This window comes from Lepidochelys olivacea (assembly GCF_965140295.1).
Source record: "Lepidochelys olivacea isolate rLepOli2 genome assembly, chromosome: 1".
Classification (NCBI taxonomy): Eukaryota; Metazoa; Chordata; order Testudines; family Cheloniidae; genus Lepidochelys; species Lepidochelys olivacea.
Genome location: NC_140411.1, coordinates 26,351,194 through 26,378,943, shown reverse-complemented (window position 1 = coordinate 26,378,943; position 27,750 = coordinate 26,351,194). Strand labels below are relative to the sequence as shown.

The window sequence follows — 27,750 nt, the reverse complement described above, 5'->3', positions numbered from 1 at the left end:
CTTTCCGGAGAGACTCGAGAGCGAGGCGGAGGCTTCGTCTGCTGCGCTGCCGCTTCCTGTCTCCCGGCTCGTTGCTGTTGCCGGCTCCGGTGCTGCGGGTACCGGCTCTGCAGCTCCCCGCGCCATGTCCCAGCTCTGCTACAACCGGGGCTGCGGCCAGCGCTTCGACCCCAGCACCAACGCGGAGGGTACGAGCCGGGGCCGGGGGCGGCTGCGCACCTGGGGGCGCCTGGCTTGAGGTCTTCAAGGGGGGTGGCCGGGTCCTGTTGGGTTCCGGGAGGCGGGCTGCGCTGAAGGGGGAGGCTGGCTGGGGGAAGGGGCTGCGCTGTTTGGGGGGGGAACCGGCGGGGGGGGAGGGAAGCGGGGGCTGCGCTGTTTGGGGGGGAACCGGCGGGGGGGAGGGAAGCGGGGGCTGCGCTGTTTGGGGGGGGAACCGGCGGGGGGGGAGGGAAGCGGGGGCTGCGCTGTTTGGGGGGGGAACCGGCGGGGGGGGGGGGAAGCGGGGGCTGCGCTGTTTGGGGGGGGACCGGCGGGGGGGGAGGGAAGCGGGGGCTGCGCTGTTTGGGGGGGGAACCGGCGGGGGGGGAGGGAAGCGGGGGCTGCGCTGTTTGGGGGGGGAACCGGCGGGGGGGGAGGGAAGCGGGGGCTGCGCTGTTTGGGGGGGGAACCGGCGGGGGGGGAGGGAAGCGGGGGCTGCGCTGTTTGGGGGGGGGAACCTGCGGGGAGGGAGGGAAGCGGGGGCTGCGCTGTTTGGGGGGGGGAACCTGCGGGGAGGGAGGGAAGCGGGGGCTGCGCTGTTTGGGGGGGGGAACCTGCGGGGAGGGAGGGAAGCGGGGGCTGCGCTGTTTGGGGGGGGAACCTGCGGGGGGGGAGGGAAGCGGGGGTTGCGCTGTTTGGGGGGGGAGGGTAGCGGGGGCTGCGCTGTTTGGGGGGGAACCTGGGGGGGAGGGGAAAGTGGGGGCTGTGCTGGTTTGGGGGAGGGTGGTCAGGGAGAGCCTGTTAAGGGGGGTGCTGTTTATTAGGGGAGCCTGGTAAGCAGGGGGACCTGCATTGATTGTGGGGAGCCTGGTAAGCAAGGGGGAGGGATGTGCTGATATTGGGAAGGGGGAGCTGGGGCGGGGGAGGGAAGACCAATAACACAAGTCTGTAGGGACAAAGTTAAAAAGGCCAAGGCACAGAACAAGGTTAAACTAGTTAGTGACATAAAGGATAACAAGAAAACATTTGACAGATACATTAGGAGGAAGACCAAAGACAGGGTAGGTCCATTACTTGATAACCAGGGGGAAAGCAATAACAGAACATGTGGAAATGACAGAAGTTCTAAATGATCTCTTTGTTTCAGTTTTCACCAAAAGGGTCTAATAGCGATTGGACGTCTAACATAGTGAATTCCAGTGGAAATGAGGTAGAATCAGAGGCTAAAATAGGGAAAGAACAAGTTAAAAATTACTTAGGGCTTGTCTACACTTACATTTTATAGTGCTCTAACTTGCTGTCTCGGGGTGGGGGGTGGGCTTTAAACTGCTCGTGTGGACAGTGCAGCTGTGCCAGTGTAGCGCTGTGGTGTAGACTTGCCGTTAGTTAATGGCATAGTAAGTACACTTATAAAGTTTGTGGATGATACCAAGCGGGAGGGTACTTTGGAGGATAGGATTATAATTCAAAATGATGGACAAACTGGCGAAATGGTCTGAAGAAAATAGGACGAAATTCAGTGAGGACAAATGCAAAGTACTCCACTTAGGAAGGAACAGGCAGTTACACATGTACAAAATGGGAAATGACTACCTAGGAAAGAGTACTGTGGAAAGGGATCTGGGGGTCATAGTGGATCACAAGCTAAGTATCAGTGAAGAGCTTAACACTTGGGGTTATGTTTTTGTTTTTTGCAACAAATGCCATTCTAGGATGTATTAGCAGGAGTGGTGTAAGCAAGACACAAGAAGTAATTCTTTCGCTCTACTCCGTGCTGATTCGGCCTCAACTGGAGTATTGTCCAGTTCTGGGCTATACATTTCAGGAACAATGTGGACGAATTGGAGAAAGTCCAGGGGAGAGCAGCAAAAATGATTAAAGGTCTAGAAAAGATTGAAAAATGAGGAAAGATTGAAAAAATTTGGTTTGTTTAGTCTGGAGAAGAGAAGACTGTGAAGGCAGAGAAGGCAGGTTTAGGTTGGACATTAGGAACAACTTCTTAGCTGTCAGGGTGGTTAAGCATTGGAATAAATTGCCCAGGGAGGTTGTATAATCTCTGTCATGGGAGATTTTTAAGAGCAGGTTAGACAAGCACCTGTCAGAGATGGTAGATAATACTTAGTCCTGTCATGAGTGCAGGGGACTGGACGAGATGACTTCTCAAGGTCCCTTCCAGTCCTATAATTCTAAGGCAGGGGCTCACCCACCTTGTTTCTCTAATATAACTAGGACCAACTGGGCTACAACAACAGTGTATAATTGCAGTGTAGACATACCCAGAGGTAACAAGTGGTAAGCCGGTTCTACACATGGCCTGATCGTATCCTTGTGTTTCTTTAATCAGTGATGTCCTGAGCTGGAACAAAGCGAAGGATACATGCTGACTCTAGCTAGTTCATGGGATATGAACACTTTGGCTTCAAGGACACAGACTTGGAACTGGTTCTGTTTGTCCATTTTCACATTTGTCCAGTGAGGGAAACAGATGCTTTGTTTTGATTAAGGTTAAGATTTTGTCTGTTCTTTTTAGAAAAAGTCATGGACAGTTGCAGGCAATAAACAGAAATTCATGGAAGCTCTGACTTTTACTAAAAATAATGGGGGCTGACTGCTGGGCAGGACTAACAGCTAGAACCCTGCCGCGGGGTGGGACAGGGGAATCCAGCCCCCAGCAGCTGACCGCTCTGGGGGCCCTGGGCACCCAGCTGAAGAAGTCACTGAGGTCTCTTGAAGTCACAGAATCCATGACAAAATCATATCCTTAGTTATGAATTAAGGGGCTGCCAGCAGTACTGGAGGTCTGATACTGATACTTGCGGATGATACTAAACTGGGAGGAGTTGTAGATATGCTGGAGGGGAGGGATAGGATACAGAAGGACCTAGACAAATTGGAGGATTGGGCCAAAAGAAATCTGATGAGGTTCAATAAGGATAAGTGCAGGGTCCTGCACTTAGGACGGAAGAACCCAATGCACAGCTACAGACTAGGGACCGAATGGCTAGGCAGCAGTTCTGCGGAAAAGGACCTACGGGTGACAGTGGACGAGAAGCTGGATATGAGTCAGCAGCGTGCCCTTGTTGCCAAGAAGGCCAATGGCATTTTGGGCTGTATAAGTAGGGGCATAGCAAGCAGATCGAGGGACATGATCGTTCCCCTCTATTCGACATTGGTGAGGCCTCATCTGGAGTACTGTGTCCAGTTTTGGGCCCCACACTTCAAGAAGGATGTGGATAAATTGGAGGGAGTCCAGTGAAGGGCAACAAAAATGATTAGGGGTCTGAAACACATGAGTTATGAGGAGAGGCTGAGGGAGCTGGGATTGTTTAGCCTGCAGAAGAGAAGAATGAGGGGGGATTTGATAGCTGCTTTCAACTACCTGAAAGGGGGTTCCAAAGAGGATGGCTCTAGACTGTTCTCAATGGTAGCAGATGACAGAACGAGGAGTAATGGTCTCAAGTTGCAGTGGGGGAGGTTTAGATTGGATATTAGGAAAAACTTTTTCACTAAGAGGGTGGTGAAACACTGGAATGCGTTACCTAGGGAGGTGGTAGAATCTCCTTCCTTAGAGGTTTTTAAGGTCAGGCTTGACAAAGCCCTGGCTGGGATGATTTAACTGGGAATTGGTCCTGCTTCGAGCAGGGGGTTGGACTAGATGACCTTCTGGGGTCCCTTCCAACCCTGATATTCTATGATTCTATGATAGGTCAGTGGTGCTCAACCTTTCCAGACTACTGTAGCCCTTTTAGGAGTCTGATTTGTCTTGCATATCCCAAGTGTCACCTCACTTAAATACTTGCTTACAAAATCGGATATGAAAATACAAAAGTGTCACAGCACACTATTAGTGAAAAATTACTTACTTTCTCATTTTTACCGTATAATTATAAAATAAATCAATTGGAATATAAATATTGTACTTACATTTCAATGTGATACTTGAGCCTGTTTTTCACTTGTGAACTTTGTCTGAAGCCTGAGGCCCAGGTCACGTGGCGGAAGCATGTAAGTTAGCTTCATGGGGTCCCCTGTGGTGTGGCACCCTGGGCAGATGCCCTACTTGCCATCCCCCCAATGCCAGCCCTGCACTTGCAATCCCCCATAACCCATCCCGTGACTCCCTCTGGGGGCTGCAAATCCCAGGTTCAGAAATGCTGATCTAGATGAGTTGAGTACCCCCAGAAGATCTCTGCGTACGTATACCCCGGTTGAAAACCACTGCTGGAGGAGATGGGTGTGCCCCACCAAATGGAGAAAGCCTGGAAAATCCATGGCAGCTGACAAGCCACTATCCATTTGATGGCTGTGATGATTTAACTGAAACAAGTTGGTGGCTGTTGGTATGGATACTGAACCACCCAGTGAACACTAACATGGTCAAAGCACTATAGTAGAGCAGTGTAAGGTTAGAGTGGTCTGCTACTGCCTAATAAACTGTGATCCAAACTATTGAGCGTTTACCTTTACAGGTGTAAGTCTGAGGGCTTGAACCTGCAGTAAATTATTTCCCTTTTTTTGTAAGGGTACATGAGTATATTACAGATTCTTAAAAATATTGCCAGATATTGTATCGTGTGTGTGTACATGAAACAAGTAATTGAATCTGTTGCATTAGGCATGCAGCAGAATGCTTTGCAAATTGGAGCTCTTGGATTGCATTTTTTCCTTATCTTAGGAATACAATATTGGGTGAAATATACTTGATGTAAATTGAGCACACTATCATTTCAGTTTCAGTAGCTTCCCAATGATTCTGCCAGCTTAAAGAGCCTTCTATTATCAAATATCTCTTCCCTACCTGAGTACTTACAGATTGTGATCATGCCACCTCTTAACTTTCTCTTTGTTAAGCTAAACAGATGGAGTTCATTGAGTCTTTGGCTATATGGCATGCTTTGCAATCTTCTTTAATCAAGTTTGTGAACACCAGATAATTAAGGCAGTGTAGAACCTTAGGTGCCTTTGGCTTAGGAGGCTTGAATCCATCTCTCAAACAACTGTAAATAGTTGTGTTGGGTGTTACTCAACTCCATTTTGTATCAGTGCCCTTCAAATGGACCAGGCTGACATTTGTCTGTGTTTCTACTGGGATACCAGTTAAGGTTAGCTCTATATGATGCTGATCATGGTCCCCAAAAGATCCCATGGTAAATGTAGTAAGGGTAATTTTATTTGTGTGCTTCTGTTGTACACTGTGGTGTATATGGCCAAAAAAAAAAAGTTTCTACCTTAAAAAACTTAGTTTAATAAATAGGCTGTATGTGGCTCCATATATACTCTGAGTGCTTGTTCTTCAAAGAGTGATGGGAAAAGGGTGGAAGGTTGAGCTCATGTGCAATGTGAGATTCAAATGTGTGGAGCTCTGGCTGTAATTCTGTTTAGATTAATAGTTGCAGGGGTTTGGGGTTCATTTAATTACATTTTCATTTAGTACTGCTGTCAAGGTTCCTCCCCCACTCTGAACTCTAGGGTACAGATGTGGGGACCTGCATGAAAAACCTCCTAAGCTTATCTTTACCAGCTTAGGTCAAAACTTCCCCAAGGTACAAAATATTCCACCCGTTGTCCTTGGATTGGCTGCTACCACCACCAAACTAATACTGGTTACTGGGGAAGAGCTGTTTGGACGCGTCCTTCCCCCCAAAATACTTCCCAAAACCTTGCACCCCACTTCCTGGACAAGGTTTGGTAAAAAGCCTCACCAATTTGCCTAGGTGACTACAGACCCAGACCCTTGGATCTTAAGAACAATGAACAATCCTCCCAACACTTGCACCCTCCCCCCCCTTTCCTGGGAAATGTTGGATAAAAAAGCCTCACCAATTTGCATAGGTGACCACAGACCCAAACCCTTGGATCTGAGAACAATGAAAAAGCATTCAGTTTTTTACAAGAAGACTTTTAATAAAAATAGAAGTAAATAGAAATAAAGAAATCCCCCCTGTAAAATCAGGATGGTAGATATCTTACAGGGTAATTTAGATTCAAAAACATAGAGAACCCCTCTAGGCAAAACCTTAAGTTACAAAAAAGATACACAGACAGAAATAGTTATTCTATTCAGCACAATTCTTTTCTCAGCCATTTAAAGAAATCATAATCTAACACATGCCTAGCTAGATTACTTACTAAAAGTTCTAAGTCTCCATTCCTGGTCTTTCCCCAGCAGAAAACCAGCATATAGACAGACACACAGACCCTTTGTTTCTCTCCCTCCTCCCAGCTTTTGAAAGTATCTTGTCTCCTCATTGGTCATTTTGGTCAGGTGCCAGCGAGGTTACCTTTAGCTTCTTAACCCTTTACAGGTGAGAGGAGCTTTCCCCTGGCCAGGAGGGATTTCAAAGGGGTTTACCCTTCCCTTTATATTTATGACAACTGCATTTTTCTTTTCTTTCAGATTCATGCACATATCATCCAGGTGTACCAGTCTTTCATGATGCTCTAAAGGTGGGTATGCCAGGATATAGATAGTGAAAAATTCTTTAAATCCTTAGGTAGTGTCTCTTTGTATCAGTAATGCTGTACGCCAACTCAGTCAATGATGTAGCAAATGTATAGCAATGTATGTAGCAAATGTATAGCAAAAGCAATAAATAAAAGCTTTTATAGCAAAATTGTAAAAAATATTTATAAATTATATTATAATATAATAATAATACATTATAATAATAATTATAATAATATAATAATAATTATATTATATTTATAAATTATTAAAAATTATAGCAAAATAAAAGCAAAATAAAAGCTTTTATAGCAAAAGCAATAAATAACAGGTACATTGTTTGGCCACTCACTGCAGCAGGTGATTATTATTTTTCTATTTTTCTTCTCAAACTGAGCATGTTGTTTAAGCATTACATATCCTATATCGTTTTGTGAAAAATGTATTGCCTTACCACAGCCAGGTAAAAAGCACGGCATGTAGAACTGTTTTCGATTATAGACATTTTAGAATTTCAGTACACATAATTTAAAGTTTGTTATTCTTTGTATTCTTTTTGCATTTTTAAAGAAAGTTATGTTGCTCAAAAACTGACTAATAGGCTTTGGAAAGGTTAGACCTTTTTCTCAGTAGTCTCTTGTTTATACCAGCAGTTCTTAACTGTGATCTGTGGATCATTGGTGGTCCAGCAAGCATTTGTTGATGGCCTGCAAGAACCAGGCTGGTCACATGGTGTTGATTCTCCTCAATTTTGGAAGTTAAATTTCATTAAGACAGCCAAAATATATTAAATATTTTTATTTGCCCAGGTAAGCAATTAGTGTTGTTGCCATTGAGATACTATGTGGAAAAATCTGAGAATTCTTGGCTTATATAAAGGACAAGGTCTTCATTAAGGAATTCTGCCTGTCTGACTCTAAACGAAGTTAATGTGAAGTTTGAAAGTGGCAAAATGATAGTTAAAATATTGACAGCTTTCAGAGTAGCAGCCGTGTTAGTCTGTATTCGCAAAAAGAAAAGGAGTACTTGTGGCACCTTAGAGACTAACCAATTTATTTAAGCATAAGCTTTCGTGAGCTACAGCTCACTTCACTTCAAGGAATGCCCCTCTGCCATGTACATTGGTCAAACTGGACAGTCTCTACGTAAAAGAATAAATGGACACAAATCAGATGTCAAGAATTATAACAAACCAGTCGGAGAACATTTCAGTCTCTCTGGTCACGTGATTACAGACATGAAAGTTGCGATATTACAACAGAAAAACTTCAAAACCAGACTCCAGGGAGAGACTGCTGAATTGGAATTCATTTGCAAATTGGATACAATTAACTTAGGCTTGAATAGAGACTGGGAGTGGCTAAGTCATTATGCACGGTAACCTATTTCCCCTTGTTTTTTCCAACCCCCCCCCCCCCCCCCCAGTTCCTCAGACGTTCTTGTTAAACCCTGGATTTGTGCTGGAAGTGGCCCACCTTTATTATCATACACACTGTAAGGAGAGTGATCACTTTAGATAAGCTAATACCAGCAGGAGAGTGGGGTGGGGGGAGAGAAAACCTTTTGAAGTGATAAACACCCATTTTTTCATGATCTGTGTGTATAAAAACATCCTCACTGCATTTTCCACTTTTATGCATCCGATGAAGTGAGCTGTAGTTCATGAAAGGTTATGCTCAAATAAATTGGTTAGTCTCTAAGGTGCCACAAGTACTCCTTTTAGTTAAAATATTGATTGCAAGAAATAAGGAATGGAAAAAAATCATAATAAGAACATCTCAAACCTGTAAGGTTCATGAATTTGTGAATGATTATACAGTGTGAGAGAGGATTTGAAAAGAGACTGTCTGGCATCAGCTTGCTATAAGGAAGAGGTGAGAAGCAGTAGTTCTCCAGTGAGGAGAAGCCAGAAGGTGGAGGAGTGGAATTTCCTCAAAACCTTCCTCTTTTCCAATTTTGTGCTGAGGCATCATAAGAAATGGCTGTGATTGAGAGGATAGACATGCCCAAGATAACACTTCCTTGGTAATGATAGGAGTGAGCAGCACAGCTTACTAGCTGGCTGTGAATAGCTGTTGAAAAATAGATTGGCAGAAGCTGAATACCAGAATTTTAGACAGAAATAATATCCAGAGTATTTACTAAGAGACAACCTATCCTAAATTCTCAATTAGTGAGGGTCAACCTACACTCATTGATATATTTGCTTTCCACAAGCTACTCTTAATAAACTTTTTACGAGTGATGTACCCGAATGTTTGGATGCTAATATTTTAACTGTATTGTTAAATTTATTAACCTCAATTTGGGATATTGCAGATTATGTACTATATGTATTTTATTATTTTTAAACCAAACTTTATACTTTTGTATAATTTAAGCATTATAGATGTATAGACAATTTTTTTATTAAAGCTAATGTTAAAATTATTTAATACACCGGTTAAAGAAAAAAGTAAGTCAGCACTTGTTACAAAAAAACATATTCTACCTCCCTTTTTTCTCCTCCCTTCATTTATAGTGAGTCCCATTAGGTATAACTTTCCTTCTAATATGTGTCCCAAATAAGCTAACCAATAAATACTGTCTTACTGTTCACAATATATTGGCTGTGTAAGGGATGAATGTTTAGAGGAAACACTGCAAAATAATGCTCCCTATTTCAAAGAAAGAAAGCGTTTCCCATCATCATCTTTTAATCTGCTGCAGAAATACATTGTTAGTCAAAATATCTTTTTTAATACCAAATTAAAGGTTCTTTGAGTTTCCAGATAAGTTGTTTTGTGTGGTGCAGTAAGATCTGTTTCTCTAGCATCAGGACTGTTTCATTTGATATAATAAATGTTGGTTTTGAGTTGACCTAATTTGAGCCGATGACTGCCTAAGGCAAAGATGACACTGGACAATGGGGAATGAATGAGACTAACATAAAATAGATTTATGACTCTCCAAAGATAAGGAAGAAATTTCTGACCATGCTATATTGCTCTTGAAAATAGAGACTGTGTCCATAACATTAGCAGGTGAACTCAACCTCAGAGAGATTTATTTTAGTTAAATTATTTTATCAACTGTGTGTGTTTGCCTGTTTTTTCATATTGAATCAGAACCTTGCACAGAATAGGAGTATTGTTTCAGTAAGTTTTGATGGTGCTTTATGATGACATCAGCAAATGTTGACTAGTAATAGCAGCTGTAGAAGTCTTTACATTTTCAAAAATACAGAGATGATCAGTAGCCTCCAAGGGAGAGGAGAGTGTTAAGACTATAAAGTAGCATGTGCTGGAAAGAATTATCACTAACCTTTTGCTTCTAATAAGATTACTGAGTGGGGTGTTTGCATCTGTCTCATTATTTTATTCCAAATTTATAGGGCTGGTCATGTTGTAAGAGAAGAACAACAGACTTCTCTGACTTCTTAAGCATTGCGGTATGTATTGGTGATTTTTTTAAAAAATTGATTATTGCAGTTTATATAGCTTATCTGTTACAGTATCAAAAAATCATAGAATTAGATGTTACATTAAGCAAATTTTAAATGGATACATCTTGTTAAACCAAAATCATTTTGAATCAGAGTGCCTTGCGTCACTATTTCTCCTTGTAGACTACTTAGATGTTAAGTTTCAATTTCTAAACTTCAGCAATTTGTTAATTGGTTCTGTCAAAATGTGCTTATAATATTGTAAAACTATGAGGCCACGAAAAGAAAGGAGGGTGTTTTTACACTCATTTGTCTAAATCAGAGGTTTTTAAACTGTGGTCCACAGACCACCAGTGGTCCGCGAGCTCCATTCAGGTGGTCCATGGATAGTTCCCTCCAAGGTGTGCACCTGGGTGGCTACACACAAGAGAATGAAGGGCCACCCACCTGAATTAGTGGAGCTGCGCAAGCGTGGCTCCACTGATTAGGTGCCTGGACCCTGGAGAAGGCGCACAGGTGCAGTGGTGGCCATAGGGCGCAGGTTGGAGGGGGCAGTGGGATGAGAAGATGGGGTGGGGTGAATATGGGACATGCAGGGCTGCGGCGGCCAGAGAAAGAGGTTACTTTCCCCAGCTCCAGGGCTGTGGCGGCCAGGGAGAGACAGCCCTCCTTCCCAGCCCTAGCTCAAGGGGCTGCCGCAGCAGGGGAGAGAGGGAGAAACCCCTCTCCTTCCCAGCCCTAGCTCCAGGGCTGCTATGACCGGGGAGAGAGGGCACATCCATCACATTAGAAAGGTAAGACTACTGATATTAAAATATGAGTTGTGTGCTTTTATTTGTAGAACAAAAAAAAGTTAAGTTTGTTTTTTTACTATAGCGCTTTTATCCAAAACGCTTTACAATAGTTAGCTAATGGTACAAACAACATTTGGAAAGATCATTAAGCGGTTCGCCTAGACCCTCAGCAATTTTCAAGTGGTCTGTGGGGAAAAAAAAAAGTTGGAGAACCACTGGTCTAAATCATAAACAACTAAAGAGATTTTGCTCAAACTTTAAAAAAAAAAAAAAAAAAAAAGCCTCTTAACAAGCATAGAACACTTCATTTAAGTGTTCCAGAAAGTTTGTTTGTCTATATATCTGAAAACCAAGAGACACGGATGTCATTTTTCAACTTCAGTTATAGCATTTGTTGCAAATCAGTCACTAGAACTGAGCAAAGGATGCGGGTGAAGAATCAAAATGCATTAATTCATTAAACTTGGATAATAGTTTGGTTTTGGATTTTGCACATGAAGTGTTTTGTTTTTCCACATATGTTTCTATGTCATCTACAACAGGGCTGTACAAAGGGTCTCCATAATAGTGAGAAACCCCCTGAGCCTGTGAAACCTGAAATCAAAACTACCTCTGAGCGAAAGGAGCTAGCTGAACTGAAACCTAAATTTCAGGAGCATATAATTCGGGCACCAAAGCCAGTGGAAACCATTAATAGGCCAAGGTACGGTATATTATTGAACTGGCATTTGTGCCAAATTTGTTTTCAGTGGTTAACTTAGAACTTGTTTTGGTTATTGCTATTGATTTTATTTGGAAGGTACTATGATGATGAGAAGTAGCATTAGATCTTAAAATAGATATTCTGACCCTTCATTATATATTACATAATTTTCAAGTGGACATTAATTTATTAAGTCAGACATTTTTTTCAAACCTAGCAATGACCATATTTAAATTACAGCTTTTGTTTTTATATGGCATCTCTTATGTGAATTAATTCAAAGTATTTAGTTACATGCTGTGGAAGCATAGGCAAATCGAATGACCATTGTGTACTTGAGAATAGCTTGTACGCTGTTTTAGATGTCTTGATAGGATAATTGGCAACAATATTGAAGTTATTTCTAATTTTGATCTGGACGTGCCTGAAATGTGGACATAAAGGGACCTTGGGTAGCATCTCCTCTGAAGAACAGAAACATAGTACAGAACCCCTCAGTGTTGTCATTGTATAGGAATCAAAGTTCTAGTGTGGAACTTTGTGGTCAAGAGTACTGATAACAGAGCTATATTGATGTATTGTGGTATTCTTACTGGAATATACAATTTTTATTTATTTCTTAACTTTAATCAGCCCTGAAAACACACAATGATAAATTAAACACATACGTTATTAAAATTTGTCAATTTAGCATTGTGCCACAAGAGGTAAAGCCACTCTGCCAAATCAGATAATGTGACTTTTATTTAAATCACTCTTAACTTTCACCACAGGTTCCTTAATGCCTGTGATTAAAATATGGGCTGTGTCTACTCTTGGGTTTCAACTGTTCTGTTTTAAGATGCTTCCTTGTAGATAAGGTGACAGATAATACAAATAATAATAAATGTTATCATAGTGCCTAGGAGCCATAGAGAAGGAACAAAACCCCATTGTGCTAGGCACTGTACAACACAGAACAAAAAGACAGACCGTGCGCCAAAGATCTTATAATCTAAGTGTAAGACAAGACAATATAGGAATACAGCCAGATAGGGAAGTACAAGGAAACCGTGAGCTAATGTGTTAGCATAAGCAGTGGTCTCAGCACACTAGTGGTTTAACTGTTACGTTTTTGTAGGCATTATGGCAAAGGAGAGTTTTAAGGAGTCTAATGAAGTAGCCCTGCAGATGTTTACAGGGAATTGCTCAAGCATGAGGGACAGCATGGGAGAAAGCATGAAGGTTTTGTCTGAAAATTTTCAGTCTGCTAATGGAGGATGGCCTCATGCACCTATTGGAGGGAGGAGTCAGCATCTCATTATTGAATGAGAGAGTGGGCAGAGGTCATGCAGGGCCTTGAAAATGAAGACATGCAGCTTTTGTTAGATGCGATAGAGAAGGGGGAGCCAGTGGAGAGATTCAAAGAGGGAGTGACATGGCCAAAGCGATGGCCTGGGTAAATTATCTTTGTAGCAGTGTTCTGAAAACGTCTTTTAGGGTACAGCTGCTGTGTGATCTTCTGAGTGTAGCCCTGGCTCTTAAAAAACGGCAAGATCGGGAATCTGAGTCACATGTAGCAGATGAAGTCCCTCAACCTAGAGTACAGATATTGCCTTGCCAACTCTTCTACTTGATTTTCCCAACCCACTAACATCTTGACTGAATTAAGACTCAGCCAGGTTGCCATCATCAATTGTACAATTTCATAATAAGACTTCATTCTCTTCCCTGGAATTATTTTGTGGGAAAGGTATTTTGTAGTGGCTGAATGAGGTGGCTTTTTTTTTTCCCCCTGTTATGTCAGAATGATGGTGACGCGTATTCTAATCTTGTCACAGCAGAGGTTTGAAAGGTATCTTTTGTCTTATTACATAATTTATTTTGACCAAGATAACGTGAATGCATTTAAATATTTTAGCCCAGATGAGCCAATGACAAGCTTACAGCTGAAAGTATCCGCTTCCCTGAAACAAGCACTAGATAAACTGAAACTATCAGAGAATGAAGAAGAAAAAAAAGGTAGGAATCTGTAACAAAACAGAACGAGATGCCAAAGATGCAGTTGTTGCGATATCCTTAGATAAATGGTAGAATGTCTCACACGCCAGTGTTTCAGAATTAATGACTTTACAAATGTATTCAAGAACCACATATTCCAGCAAATTAGTTCCACAGAAGGCAGCAATTAAATTGAAACTGACACCAGGAGAGAAACATGTTTCTTTAAGCAGTTTATTCAAACAGTCAATGGTGTGTATTGTATACTACTTACTTCAGGAAGTTAGGTATGTTGTCCCTGGCTTATTTTTCCAAACCGTTTCAATGGAAAAACTGTTTTCACTTGGAACAATAGACATTCCAAGTAATTGAAAATAGATAGACCCAGATAATCAAGATTGGATTTCTTTTTAAATGATAGTTTCTAGGAGTTGTTTTGGGGCAGTTCTATGGCCTGTTATACAGGAGTTCAGATTAGATGGTCACAATGCTCCCTTCTGGCCTTAGAATCTAGGAATTAAAATTGTATGGTCTCTTTGTGGATGTTCCCATATTGTTTACTCCAGAACTAAAGCCCTCTTTCCAAGGGGAATGGCCCTGCCCTTCTAAAAAAAAAATATTCATAGACATTCTAGTTGTCGAGATAATGTCTCCTAGAACTGCTGTCTCGGCTGTTTTAAAAATCTATTGTGATTAAATCATTGCCTAATGACTCCAAAATGGATGTATGTGATATATAATGTAAAGAAGAAAGTCCTTTAATTTATCAACAGAAACTATTAATTTAAATACTGGAGAGTTTTAAACTCTGGGATAGCCGTATCAAGTAATTATTTCTAATATGGTAGCACACTAGACAACATAGTCACAGTTTTCAGAAAGAGGAGTTCATATTAAGGCACCTGTGTGTGTGTTTTTCCTAAAGTGCTGAGCAGTCATCAACTCCCAATAACCTCCAGAACTGCTTGTGTTCTTCCTCCCTGAACATTCCAGCATGCAAGGCAAGTGCACCCTCTGCTGTGCTCCCTTATGTGGTGCTCAATGCTTCCCTCAGCACACCAGCTCAGTGTGCAGATACAAAAGTGTATTGGGGTCATGGTCCTATCTGATCTCTGCTCACATTAGGGAATATATAGGAAGTAATTTCTGTATGCATTTCTGACAGGCCTTTGTGTAGGGTGCAGAAAATGAGGGATGCTCCTTGTACTCTTTCACCTCCCACCTATGGACATATGGAAGGGTCTGTCAGAATCTAGACTTTATCTTTAAGTAAACTAAATATTTGATATTTATAAAGTGGCATTTTTATATTAAAGATATCTATATACCTTCATTTTACAGAAGAGGACAGTGATGAGATCAAAATTGGGACGTCGTGTAAAAATGGAGGCTGTTTGAAGGTAAATAGCTGTTTTATTACTTCTGTTTACAGTGTAACTATAGAATCCTAAGAACATGAACAAGTCAATATTTTAAAACACATTATAAAGTAATTCAAAGTCCACACAGGGTCCACAAGTCTGAATAAATAGATATACTTTTCAATTTATTCAAAAGGTCAAAATGTAGATTCTTTTGGACCAGTGAGTTAGTAATCTCAAGAGTTGAGGCCCATCACTAAGGTTTCTGGGCCCCAAATTAAAAAAAGTAGGGGTTTGTCAGTGTCAGCATCTCTGATACTTTATTCCAGCAGTTAAAAATTAGGCAGAGTGAGGTGGTACCAAACTGAGGGGCTTTATTGATAAATACTTGGAATTGCTCCTGGCAACTAGTGAAGTTCTGCTGCAGTCTATGCCGTACCTACTAGTCTGTTAGACTTTAAGGTGCCACTGGACTCGTTGTTTCTACTAATCAAACACTCTTTGAAGAACGCTGAGTAAGGAAGCAACCACAGTTTACATTTTCAACCATGAAACCATTCTTCCAGTCCTACCCAAATTGTCTCAGGACACATCTACACTGCAATTAAAAACCTGCGGCTGGCCTATACCAACTGACTTGGGTTCGGGCTTAGGGGCTGTTTAATTGCAGTGTAGACATTTGGGCTGGAATCCGGCCTCTAGGACTCCGTGAGGTGGGAGGGTCCCACACTTTAGGGTGCAGTCTGAGAAAATGTCTACACCGCAATTAAACAGCCCCTTAGCCTGAACCCTGTGAGCCCAATTTAGCTGGTGTGGGCCAAACACAGGTGTCTTTAATTGCAGGGTAGACATACCTCACTTTTTCCCCTGACAACCTTCCACTGAACAGGAGGGATGCAAACTAAACATTTGTAGCAACCACAAGGTCTGAAGGATCCTTTGCTCTTTATCATTGAGAGTCACCTGGTGAGGGTGGTGGTTGCACAAGAGTTTGTGATCCTCTCCACTGGATTGCAGTAGTCCTGTCAATTGGATTACGAGGGACTGGTATTTCAGTTAATAGATCCTTGTGTTGCTAAGCACCTCGTAGTACATTGGGCTGCTTCCTTTTATGGTGCTTCATTTTGGTGACTTTTTCATTGGTGAATGACCTCATTTTAAGCTTACAGTTTTTTAATAATGCGCCAAATATATCACTTCATTACCTGTGTGTGTACACGAGCACACTTGGTTCATTTGTGAAAACAGAGTTGAATAGTTCTGGATTTCTCTGTAAGAAGAGGTTAAACTAGCCTTTGAGTACTAATAGCGATAGTATCCTGATATCCCACAGAGTCAATATAAAGGATACTTTTAAGGTGGATGTGGGGAGGCACTTTTGATGAAGATGGAATGAATGTGTCTGAGTTTATTTTGCAGCACAGAGGAAGAAAGAGCCCATTTTTGGTTTGTTTAAAATGCATTAATACATATTGGTCAGTGTTCGCAAACTGTTTTGCTAATTGTTTTGTTTTAATAGTTTATTTTTTACTTCCTAAGAAGAGAGATCATTTTTTAAAAAAGTTTTGTATTTCACCAGACATTTGAAGGACCACAGAGCACAGAAGAAATATGTATATACCATTCTGGAGTACCTATATTCCACGAAGGGTTAGTATTATGTAATTAATAGGATTTCCTTCCATAAATTCTCTATAATCATTTTTTATAAATACTTATGCAGTTGGTTATTTTACAGAAAGACCTAGACAAATTGGAGGATTGGGCCAAAAGAAATCTGATGAGGTTCAATAAGGATAAGTGCAGGGTCCTGCACTTAGGACGGAAGAACCGAATGCATAACTACAGACTAGGGACCGAATGGCTAGGCAGCAGTTCTGTGGAAAAGGACCTAGGGGTGACAGTGGACGAGAAGCTGGATATGAGTCAGCAGTGTGCCCTTGTTGCCAAGAAGGCCAATGGCATTTTAGGATGTATAAGTAGGGGCATAGCGAGCAGATCGAGGGACGTGATCGTTCCCCTCTATTCGACATTGGTGAGGCCTCATCTGGAGTACTGTGTCCAGTTTTGGGCCCCACACTACAAGAAGGATGTGGATAAATTGGAGAGAGTCCAGCGAAGGGCAACAAAAATGATTAGGGGACTGGAACACATGAGTTATGAGGAGAGGCTGAGGGAGCTGGGATTGTTTAGTCTGCAGAAGAGAAGAATGAGGGGGGATTTGATAGCTGCTTTCAACTACCTGAGAGGTGGTTCCAGAGAGGATGGTTCTAGACTATTCTCAGTGGTGGAAGAGGACAGGACAAGGAGTAATGGTCTCAAGTTGCAGTGGGGAAGGTTTAGATTGGATATTAGGAAAAACTTTTTCACTAAGAGGGTGATGAAACACTGGAATGCGTTACCTAGGGAGGTGGTAGAATCTCCTTCCTTAGAGGTTTTTAAGGTCAGGCTTGACAAAGCCCTGGCTGGGATGATTTAACTGGGAATTGGTCCTGCTTTGAGCAGGGGGTTGGACTAGATGACCTTCTGGGGTCCCTTCCAACCCTGATATTCTATGATTCTATGAAAAGGTAAGACGTTTACACTGTTAAAACTGTGGATTGTGATAAATGTTTCTAAATATTTGACTTGTGTATGTATTATGGCTAAGGTTATTTTAGTGAAAGTCATGGACACGTCACAGGCAATAAACAAAAATTCATGGAATCCCGTGACCTGTCCCTGACTTTTTTACTTAAAAAAAATGACAAAATGGGGAGCTCTGAGGTCCACCTGCTGTCTGCAAGCTCCAGGGATCTCCCGTGGTGACTGGGAGCTGAAGGAGAAAATGTCCGAGGTCTCTGGAAATCATATATTCTGTAACTTCCATGACCTCTCTGACACAATTTTCGCCTCAATTATGGCTTGTTAAATTATTTTCTTTTGAAATTCCTTCAAAGGATGAAGTATTGGAGCTGTTGTAAGAGAAAAACTTCTGATTTTAATACATTTTTGTCTCAAGAAGGCTGTACAACGGGAACACATGTGTGGACTAAAAAGGATGCTGTAAGTAGTACTAACTTTGCCATTGGTAGTTGGTTACTTAAACTTCCCAGTCATTAAGAAAGTATAGTGGTGGACTGAATTGCAGCTTTATTTAAACAAAGAATAATAATCCCCCTACCTCCACCATTATACAATTTCTCTAATATGTGTTGATGAGTGTTGGGAGCAGTTTGAGATTAATAATGGATCTTAAAACTAATCTGAGTGAAACACTGTACTTGTCTGTATACAACCACACCTTTTATTGAACCATAAATTGTGAAATAAAATAAAATAAACCCACTGTTTGTACGCATTTCTAAACAATTCTGTAAGGCTTTTTTAGGTGATAGACTTTCCAACCCAGCACTTATAAATGTTATGCATACGCTAACGAAGAGCCCCAAAAAAATTTTAGAGAAACATCTTCCTAAAACTAGGAACAGAATACATTTAAATAGACTAAAATAATCTTGCTTTCCAAAATCTCATTCACACAGAAATAGTGAGTGTTCTAGGGCTGGGACTGGTGGGAATATTACTTTTCTATCTTTTCCAAACGCCATTCTTACAGTGGGTTTTTCTTTGCTCTAAAGCATAGTGCATTGCTTGGTTTGATTATTTTTATGTTAGGACACAGAATGTGCTTTTTGCTTATAGCTGTTCCGTAGCAGAGCTCCGAATAAACCAGACAGGTTAGTTTGGACTTGTAAAACAAAGGAAAATACTTATGATAATAGTTAAAGAGGTTGTGTGAGGATGTTGCAAGACTAGAGTGTTACATTGAAACAATGTAGCTGAGCACTTCCAAATCTAGAAATAATACTATCCAGTCATGTTCTGCTCTTAGATGTGTATATACAACTCCATTGTCAATATAGTCTCCGCTTCTGACCTACAAAATAAGATCAATACAGCAAATGTAGCATTGTTAAAAGGAAGAAAAGAGGTATAGCTAGGTGCTCTCTCTTCCCTTAGTCATTTCCCTCCCACCCCCCCAAGCCCATTTAATCTCTTGGGAACACAGAATCTTTGTCAGTTCTGTCACTTCCTGATAGTAACTGTATTGCTCAGTTTTTCTAGAAAAATGAGGGTAGAAGGACTTGAGTGTGTATGCAGGGGGTGGAAAAGGAAAAAGTTTTAAAACCTCAATTTTAGTTGTAGCAACTTACTAAAATAGCTGGCTCGTAGCCCAGTGGGGCTAGTAGCAAAATCATGTGTTGCAGGGCAGTCTGTATTCCCAGCCGGCTGGTCTCTGCTGTGGGGAGGTGGCTGAAATGCCGTCCCTAATGCTTTCATACAGCCTAGCAACTGCCTCACTGGGCCAACCACAGTATATTAGCTGTACTAGATGCTCTAGTTCAAGGTAGCCATGTTGCAGTCCACTGGTCTGCAGTGCTGTGCTCAAACTTCTTTCCTCTTTCTTCCAGCAAAGTGTAAGTCTAGCATCCTCTTTCTCTTCTTTAACTTCACCCTCCCACAAAACAGGAAAGATGGGCCCCTGGGAAAACCTTGGTTTGTTTCCCACCTGCTACCTCTTTCCACATTCCATCTCTCCCTGGGTAACTGGTTTTTTTCTTTAGCAAAGGAGTTGGGAGTCTGGTTTCCTTTCCTTCTGTCTAGAACTGAAAGTACCAGGTTCAGGGAGCCAAGAGATTTTTTTGTTTTTGTTCTGCGATGCCATTGAATGGATTTAATCTTTCCTCCTTCCTGGACACTCCTTTTTTTTAATGTGTGGCTTTCCTCCTTCCTTCCCTTGTCCCATTCTCTGTACTGTTCCCACCAGAGGCCACTGCGGAGTGTTCTGTGACCTGTTTGTTGCAGCAGTAATATGAAGCCCTCTCTCCAGTGCCCTTTTACTACCTGTTTCAAGTTTAGACAACAAGCTGTCCAGTCAATTACTGTGAGATTTTTCTCATTTCCACTAATACTTCCTTCAAGCATTAGAAAGGGTATGAATCTGAGCATCTCATCTTGCACGATGGGTACTTCGTAGATAGTATAAAAAATTCCTCTTCAGCTGGCCGCTGTACATTCCCGATCTAGGAGATATGCCAATAGTGTAGCTTGAACTGGTGGAGCGTTCTAGTAGTCGTCTCCATTGGAGTGCTCTTGCACCTCTTTCCCCTGACTGTGTGACTCTGAACTTCTAGAGAGCGGGGCTATAAAAGGGATGGGGGTCATACTCTATTAGACAAGTTTTAGTTCATGTCACTTCTGTTTTGCTGGATGGGATGCCTCCCTAATGCTATAGGATGGAGATATTTGACAATGCAAAACTATATACTAGATAGTTTTTTCTTCACCTGTCATACTTTCCTCCCCTGTTTCTATAATCCTTGCTTTTTTTATATACATCTTATCTCTAATATTAAAGTTTCGAGTCTGCTTGTCAAATGACAGAGTTAAGAAGTGGCTCCTTGCTAAAGAAAGATTTCTCCACTGAAATTTTTTTACTTTTGCCTAGAAGGTAGAGCTATAATCCTTTCTGAATGGAATCTTGATTTGTAGGATGGGAGAGGGCCCTCAAACACTTACCGTTATGTAATTTTTCCTTAACATTAGTAGGGTTCCTGCGCACACATCTAAATGCAGAATTTAGTCCTGTTCTAGTTATATTTATTCTCGTTAAAATGTTGTCCTATATGACAATTTTCAGAGCAGTTTTTTTAAAATCTATCCTGAATGTAGAGTTCCAATACTGTAGTTTTCCAAAATACACCTTTGTTTTGTAGGGGAAAAAAGTAGTTCCATGTAGGCATGATTGGCATCAAACTGGAGGTGAAGTGACTATTTCAATATATGCGAAAAATTCACTTCCTGAACTTAGCCATGTAGAAGCAAATAGCACAATGGTGAGTATCTGTTTTATTTTAAATAGATTTTTTTTTTTAAAACTTGATGTTTAAGTATAGCATAATATAAGTTGCTTGGATGTACTCTTGTGCATAAATATTAAAACACAATCTCTTTGCTCTTTTAAGAAAACAAAAGTAAAATGCTGTAACAATCTTCTCCTGTGAGACATAAATCTTCTTGACCTTTTCAGTCTTAGTAGACTTGCAGGTTCCTAAGTATTTTGTGCCTTTTTGTTCCTTTAGTCAAACTTCTTAAATTTAAATCTTTACAAAACTTAAAGTTATGTAAACTTCTTTTAACTACCAAAATATTTTCTACATTTTTATTCTATCTTTTTAAAAGCAAGCAGACTCTTTTAGGATGTGTAGCTTCACAGAAACTGCGCTATTGCACAGATTTTACAATTGAAATATTCTAATTTGTGATTCCGTAAACACACTTCGGAAAATTGTATTGCCCAATACCGGCATTTTCATTGATACCTTCTTCTACAGGTACAACATGTTGCCACACTTGGCCCTGATCCTGCATCAGGATCCATTTGCACAGGCCTCTGTTTGTGTAGAGTCCTAGTGACTTCAGTGATGTAGAATTAGGGTGTTAATGTCATACTTTTATTTTAAACTTAATCAATTGACATTAATAAATCTCTTCTGTATTTTTTCTCATTTAGCTAAATATCCATATTATATTTGAAGGAGATAAAGAATTTGATCGCAATGTGATATTGTGGGGAGTAAGTATAATAAATTCGAATGTTTTGTTAAGCCTTACTCAGTTTCACCCTCAGCCATAGCTTTTTCAGAATAGAATATCCCCCCCCCCCCCTTAAAACCACCACACTTCTGTAGGTCTGGATTATCAAGAGAAGTTCATTTTTTGCAGGATTTACCAGTCTAAGCATAATTACGATATGAGTATTGCCAAAAATTTCTAGGGCCAGACCTTTCCAATTATAGCTGCATGTAATTTCATATGCCAAACTTGTGCATGCATACAGTTGTATTCTCCATACATATGCATGCCAATTTCTCTCTTCATAGATTAGAGGAAGGATACTTAATAGGTGGGCCACAAGTCAAATCTGGACTTCCAGATGCTTTTGAATGGCTTAATTACAAAAATAATAACAATAATTATTATATTTTTCTCTGGAGTTTGGACCTTGGCTATAGCTTGATCAAGAAATTTGGACCTAGACAAAAAATAATTGATTAGAGTGTAGGAAAGGGCTGAGGCTGCACAACTTTCCCCAGAACCCAGAGGAAACTGCACTTTAAAAGCTGATCTCTCCCTCTGGGGCAGCTATGTTTTACAGATTTACTCCTTTTTTTAATTTTGCAGATACTTGGGGATGGAACTGTCCTAGGTAAATTCCATTCTATACTGTTGCCAGACCCAAACATTTGGAGATTGCAAAATTCCCATAATGCGTGCTGAGCATATAGTAATTGTTTACATATTTCCAACAATCTTATTCCTAAATTTAAGTGAAACATACTTGTTCTGTTCCAGGTAATTGATGTGAAGAGGAGTTATGTAAACATGACAGCTACGAAGATTGAGCTCACTATGAGGAAAGCAGAGCCCATGTTATGGGCAAACCTTGAACTACCAATACCTAAAACACAGCTAAAACAAAATGAAGATATTACAGATCAAGAATGAAATCCTAAAGATATGCAGACTGTTTTCTATCGTGAAAGTGGTGACTTGCTATTGTAATGCATTTCCTTTTAAGATGTTATTTTATATAAGATCACTTTTTTACAATACATCTTGCATGGCAGATGGGGATAAGCACTCCATTATGTAAAAACCTGATGCTTGCCCTGATCTGGAATGCAAGATTTATTGTAAATTTATTGAAGCTCAGACCACACGGTGCATTAACGTTTCAAGCATCCTATTCAGACTGGAGCTACCAGAGTAATTGATGTGAGACTACATACGGTTTGCTATATATCTTATTGTAAAAAGGACACAAGATATAAGTCTGTGGAATGGTCAACATGATTCCAGTGGTCTAGAATAAATAAATTTGGTCTTCGACATCAGTAATAAATCCAGAAAGAATGTAGGTGCTACTCAGATTCTTTCCTTTTCCCATGTGAAAGTGTCAGGAATGGCTGCATATTCCACTTGTGCACTGATGAGGTCATTAGTTTTTGAAGGGCTCAGGTAGTTACTAGCTTTTTCAGCATCTTGTTTGGATCTGCTCTGAGCAGTTTTAGATTACACTTGGTAAAAGCACAGGTGCACTAGCACCATTACCAGTAAAAATGCAACAGCAGAAGACTTGCCAAAAAATTCTATTGTAACTGGAGCCAAGGAGTGGAGGAGTTTGTGAAAATTTCCCCCCACTATCCCCTCCGTTTTGATTTCTGAATTTTAAATAATCCTAGAACAAAAGGAAATGGAGCAAGGTAGTGGTTTGATAGCTTAGCCTTCCAGCTCTGGAAACCTACACATTAAAGACCATCTCAAAACCACTAAGCCAGTTAATGTAAGGGATTTTGCAAGGTCTCTAATATTTGTTAGCTACCACCCCAAAATGCTCAGAGTTGTTAGTCTGTCTCTAAGACTGTAAATATTGAAGCAGGAGATGCTAGTGTATTTGATATGTTGGCTAAGCTATGTGGGGAAGATTAATGTTTCCATGCAGTATGCTTAAGTCTAGCTGTTGAGGGCTAGTTGTCTTTCTCTGAGTATTAAATTCACTAAAGGAAAAGTTTAAAAAAAAAAAAACCCCACAACTGGATTATCCTTTTTAAAAAAAAAACACCCTTTTTAAAGATGCTTATTTAAATGTTTTTATTTTTAATTCTTTTGGTTAGTACTTCCAGAAGAAAACTTCACTGCATATTTTTGTTTTCAGTTCAAGGGTAGAGGCTTTGCTGCCAAAAACCTGGGATATTGTGAAAATATGTGACTGAGCTCTAGGCCATAGCTGATGTAGTAATGCTTCTCTCCCTGCCTGAAATTGCATCTATAAAAGTAAGTTTGGGGCTGCAATTAAAAAAAACAAAAAACAACTCTATACAATGCAGATCACTATTCATATCACAGTATGTGTAGGTCAATTTCTATCTAATTAAAACTTATCATAGAAAACTTTAAAGCCCCAATCCACTTTAGACTCAGGCTGTACACTGGAGTTGGAAGGTGTAATGTGCTAAGGGTCTCAGACAGGATCGTACTTGGTGTGGCTAGCCTCTCCTGCTGCCACAGCTACACTTCACGTGGGTATGTCCACTCAAGCTAGAAACTACACCTTCCAGCACCAGGATAGACATACCCTCTCTCATGCAGGGACGTAAGCAATTCATTGGTTCAATGAATTCAATACCACAAATTCTTATGATACCTTGATGCATAGTCATTTTTTCCATCCTGACAGAGCTAGAACGGGGGCTGAAATAATTTTTACAGTTGGCAAGATGGGAGTGTGTAGTGGTTTTATGTATATAATAATGAAAACCTCTTCAAAAGCTTAAAAATAAAGATAGTTTAACTAATCTTTAAGGTTTTTTCAGCTGGGCTTAATTTTTTTACCTGTGTAGACTTGAGTTCAGGGTTCCATCTACAGCAATACTTAGACATAATTAATGCTGAAAAACGGGTAGGAAATATAGAATAATGCATATATATTTACAGAGAAACTGCCTTCGTGTTTGAGGCTGGGACTTTTAAAGGGGCTGAAAAAGTGAGTTGCTCAACTCTCATTGACTTAATGGGAATGTGATGACTGAATCCTTAGGCCCCTTTGAAAACCCCAGCTCTAGGTGCTGCACACAACTGTACAGTTAACTTCTTTTATCTATGCCTTGTTTTAACGTAATACCATGTAAAATGCCTTAAAGTAGTAGTGTCCAGGCTTTCAAAAGTATATACATGAAAATAAATCTGTACTCTTTGCATGTGGAAACTTGTAGGAGCTCATCAGGCATTGTGTGTACACACAAGTGCATGCTTTTCTAAGTCAATATATTGTGGCATTACTTACTTCACTGGGGGGAGTATTCCAGAAACCTCAAGAGTAGAGGCAAATATACAAGCTATGCTAGCCATTCATCTGCAACTCTACCGTCTTCATTGCTTTATGTGTTAGGAATAGCAGTTGTTGCAAGACCTAAGCGGAACTCTGAACTTGGATACAACAGGGACAAGCACTGTATAACTACCGAAATATAATTCTGGTTTTGGGGGGCAAGTCAATGTGCATATATCTGTAATAGTCTTACACACATTCTTTTAAATTTCTATATCTTTAACTGAATACCTGGGATTTTTTTTAAATCTTTGCAGTTCACTGCATTATTAGTTGAAGCATCATGTAAAATTCATTTTAGGGAGTTTGTGTTAGCGAATATAAGACAGAACTGAGCCAAATTCCCACTGATTGGAGTGCAGAATTTGGGTCTAAACAATTATCCTCTTCACCCCAACCATGTTTATACTATGTTCTGGTAATACGCGGAATAAGTTGATGATAGCATTTTCCTCAGGCCGTTAGCTAGTAAATATTCCACCTCTGCTTCCCTTTTGCACTCAGCTGGATAATTAGACTCTGAAACACAACTAAGAGGAAAGTCAGGAGTTATTTCTTGTGTTCCATGTCTTTATCGAGCTCTAAAGTATCTACAATTTTCTATTAATGACAAAAATCAAAACTTGCCCATCAATATAATAGAAATTAGGGTTTTTTTAAATATTTCTGTTTAAGGAAGTTCAAACATAGTTTCTTTTCTTAAAATTATCTGAAGCTATAGCTTTTTTTCTACTCTTCTGCATGTTCACCCAGCAGCATACTATTGAGCTATATCCTCTTTGATTGAGAATTAGAAGGTTTTGAACAAACCTTGCCAGTGCCCAGAAACTATAACACTGCAGGTAGGTTGTGTCTTAGAAAAATAAAAAGATTTTGATCTGGTGGTTGCCTTTTTTTAGTGGAACTCTTAGTATGACTCTGAACTCTGTCAGCAAATAGGAGGAAGGGAAGATGAATTGAGATTATAATTACTACACTAAACGATTAGCTAACACTTCAGAAAGCTGTATTTAGAGGGGGGAAAAAAACCACAAAGTTTGTAAGAGAGGTTGAAGAGGATTTATTTTCTAACAAATAGATTTTTTTAATTATTAAATTATAATTGTAAATATCTGCCTAATGTAAACCAAAATCAGCTTGGTCTGAATGATTCCTGGCAGTCAAGATTGCCATATCTCATAGCTTCATTGTGCTACCTTTAACAGGTTGGTTTGCCTGCTGCAATCTGGAAATTAGTTTTATATTTTTATAATACACAGAACTCTTACAAAACTATACCGTATTTATTGTATATTTATGTCATAGACTTGGCTATACGGTTGCTTGTAAAGCTGTTCACCTCAAAATTCTTAAAGTATGAAAATACCACTATAGTATAGACTTACCGTTTCTCAAGTGAGATTTACATTTTTCCCTACTTTTTTGCCTGCCTAATGTTACATATGATTTCTGTAGTCTGTCAGATTTCAGAACTATTCTTTTCAAGATCTGATTACTGTTTTGAGCACCGGACCATTCAGTTACCATAACTTTTTGATTCTACAGAATATTAGTGTAATTTTATAAAAAGTACCCATCCATGGATGAGGGGGGTTTTGGTTTTTTTTAACATTTATATTATCAAATCATTATTTCAGCAGTTTAGTAGTTTTTACTAGAAACTTTTTGCCTTGAAAAGACATTCACTTATTTTGTGTAATGATGTAATTCTTTGCTTGTATTCTTAAACATGGCATGAGGATTGATAAATACTGTAGCTGTTAAATTCATTGTTTATTTTCCATATTCCTACCACAAATTGCACTTATCCACATTCAGAAAAATGACCTTGTACATTAATGAAGTATTCTAGGTGTCTGGAACACTGTTTTAGGATGTTAAATATTTTGGAATTACGAAAAACATGTGCATTACTGTTTTGTCCATGTTTTCTTCTGCATGGGTGTCTGATTTGTCCTATTCATGTAACTTGGTTATGTGAACTTTTTCTTAGTATGCTCATGTCTTCATGCTCTAGTTTTGAATAAATTCTTACTACATGCCGGTTATACTTGACTGTTTCTGGTTACTTCTGTATTGAGGGAGAACTTTCTTTGGCTCTGCTGTACAGTGACAATACAGCATTTCTTAGGTACTCAAGTTCTGTTTCTACAGTGTATTTCAGTATGAAGACTAGAACTCCTGTGTTGGAGTTTTTTTTCTCCCTGATTTTTTTTAAAAACCACCAAAAGTAAACAGTATTTTTCAAATTAAGACTGCTGCTACCAGCTTTTCAGTATGGGGAGTTTAGACGGGACTTGAGGCAGGTGGTGTCTCAAGGAATTTCAGCTCAGCACCAACTTTTTGGAGTTGCAAACAATGAGGAATCAATATATGGGCTCTTCCCAAGGATACTGGAAGTACCCTTGCTATGATGCTGGGTCTGACTGGAACACTATCAATACAAGGTTCTACCATTTGGCTATTTGACAGCATCACAGGTGTTTTTCCAAAATGCTCACTGTAGTGGCAGCACATCCCTGCAAACGGAATCACAATTTTTCCCTATGTGGACGGTTGCCTGTTAAAAACACCCAGCCAGGCAGATGTCATGGATACTACACACAATCACCCTCTTCTCACGATTGCAACTACAGCTCAAAGTACAAAAATCAACACTGACATCCATGCAGAAACTGGACTTCATCAGAGTGCATCTCGATGTTCTAGAGGCCAAAGCATCACTACCACCAACCAGATTCCTCACCATAGTCAGTCTGACCTCCACTGTACTGAACAGCCCACAGATTTCGGCACGGACCTGCCTTCAACTATTAGGCCACTAGGCAGCAACCACATTTGTGGTGCAACACGTGCATCTTCACATGCGCGGCCTTCAGGGCTGGGTTAAGAACAGTCTACATACCACACA

General features: G+C 40.3%; 1 protein-coding gene across 1 annotated transcript; it reads left to right on the top strand.

The window, feature by feature from the left end:
* On the top strand, positions 1-26,885 carry CHORDC1 (cysteine and histidine rich domain containing 1). Its single transcript, XM_084613830.1, has 11 exons — positions 1-188; positions 6,596-6,645; positions 10,017-10,073; positions 11,404-11,564; positions 13,465-13,565; positions 14,886-14,944; positions 16,485-16,555; positions 17,845-17,950; positions 20,665-20,784; positions 21,462-21,524; positions 22,304-26,885. The coding sequence occupies exons 1-11, from the start codon at positions 125-127 to the stop codon at positions 22,454-22,456; spliced, it is 1,005 nt and encodes a 334-aa protein (XP_084469956.1). The 5' UTR covers positions 1-124; the 3' UTR covers positions 22,457-26,885.
* The last annotated feature ends 865 nt before the right edge of the window (positions 26,886-27,750 follow it).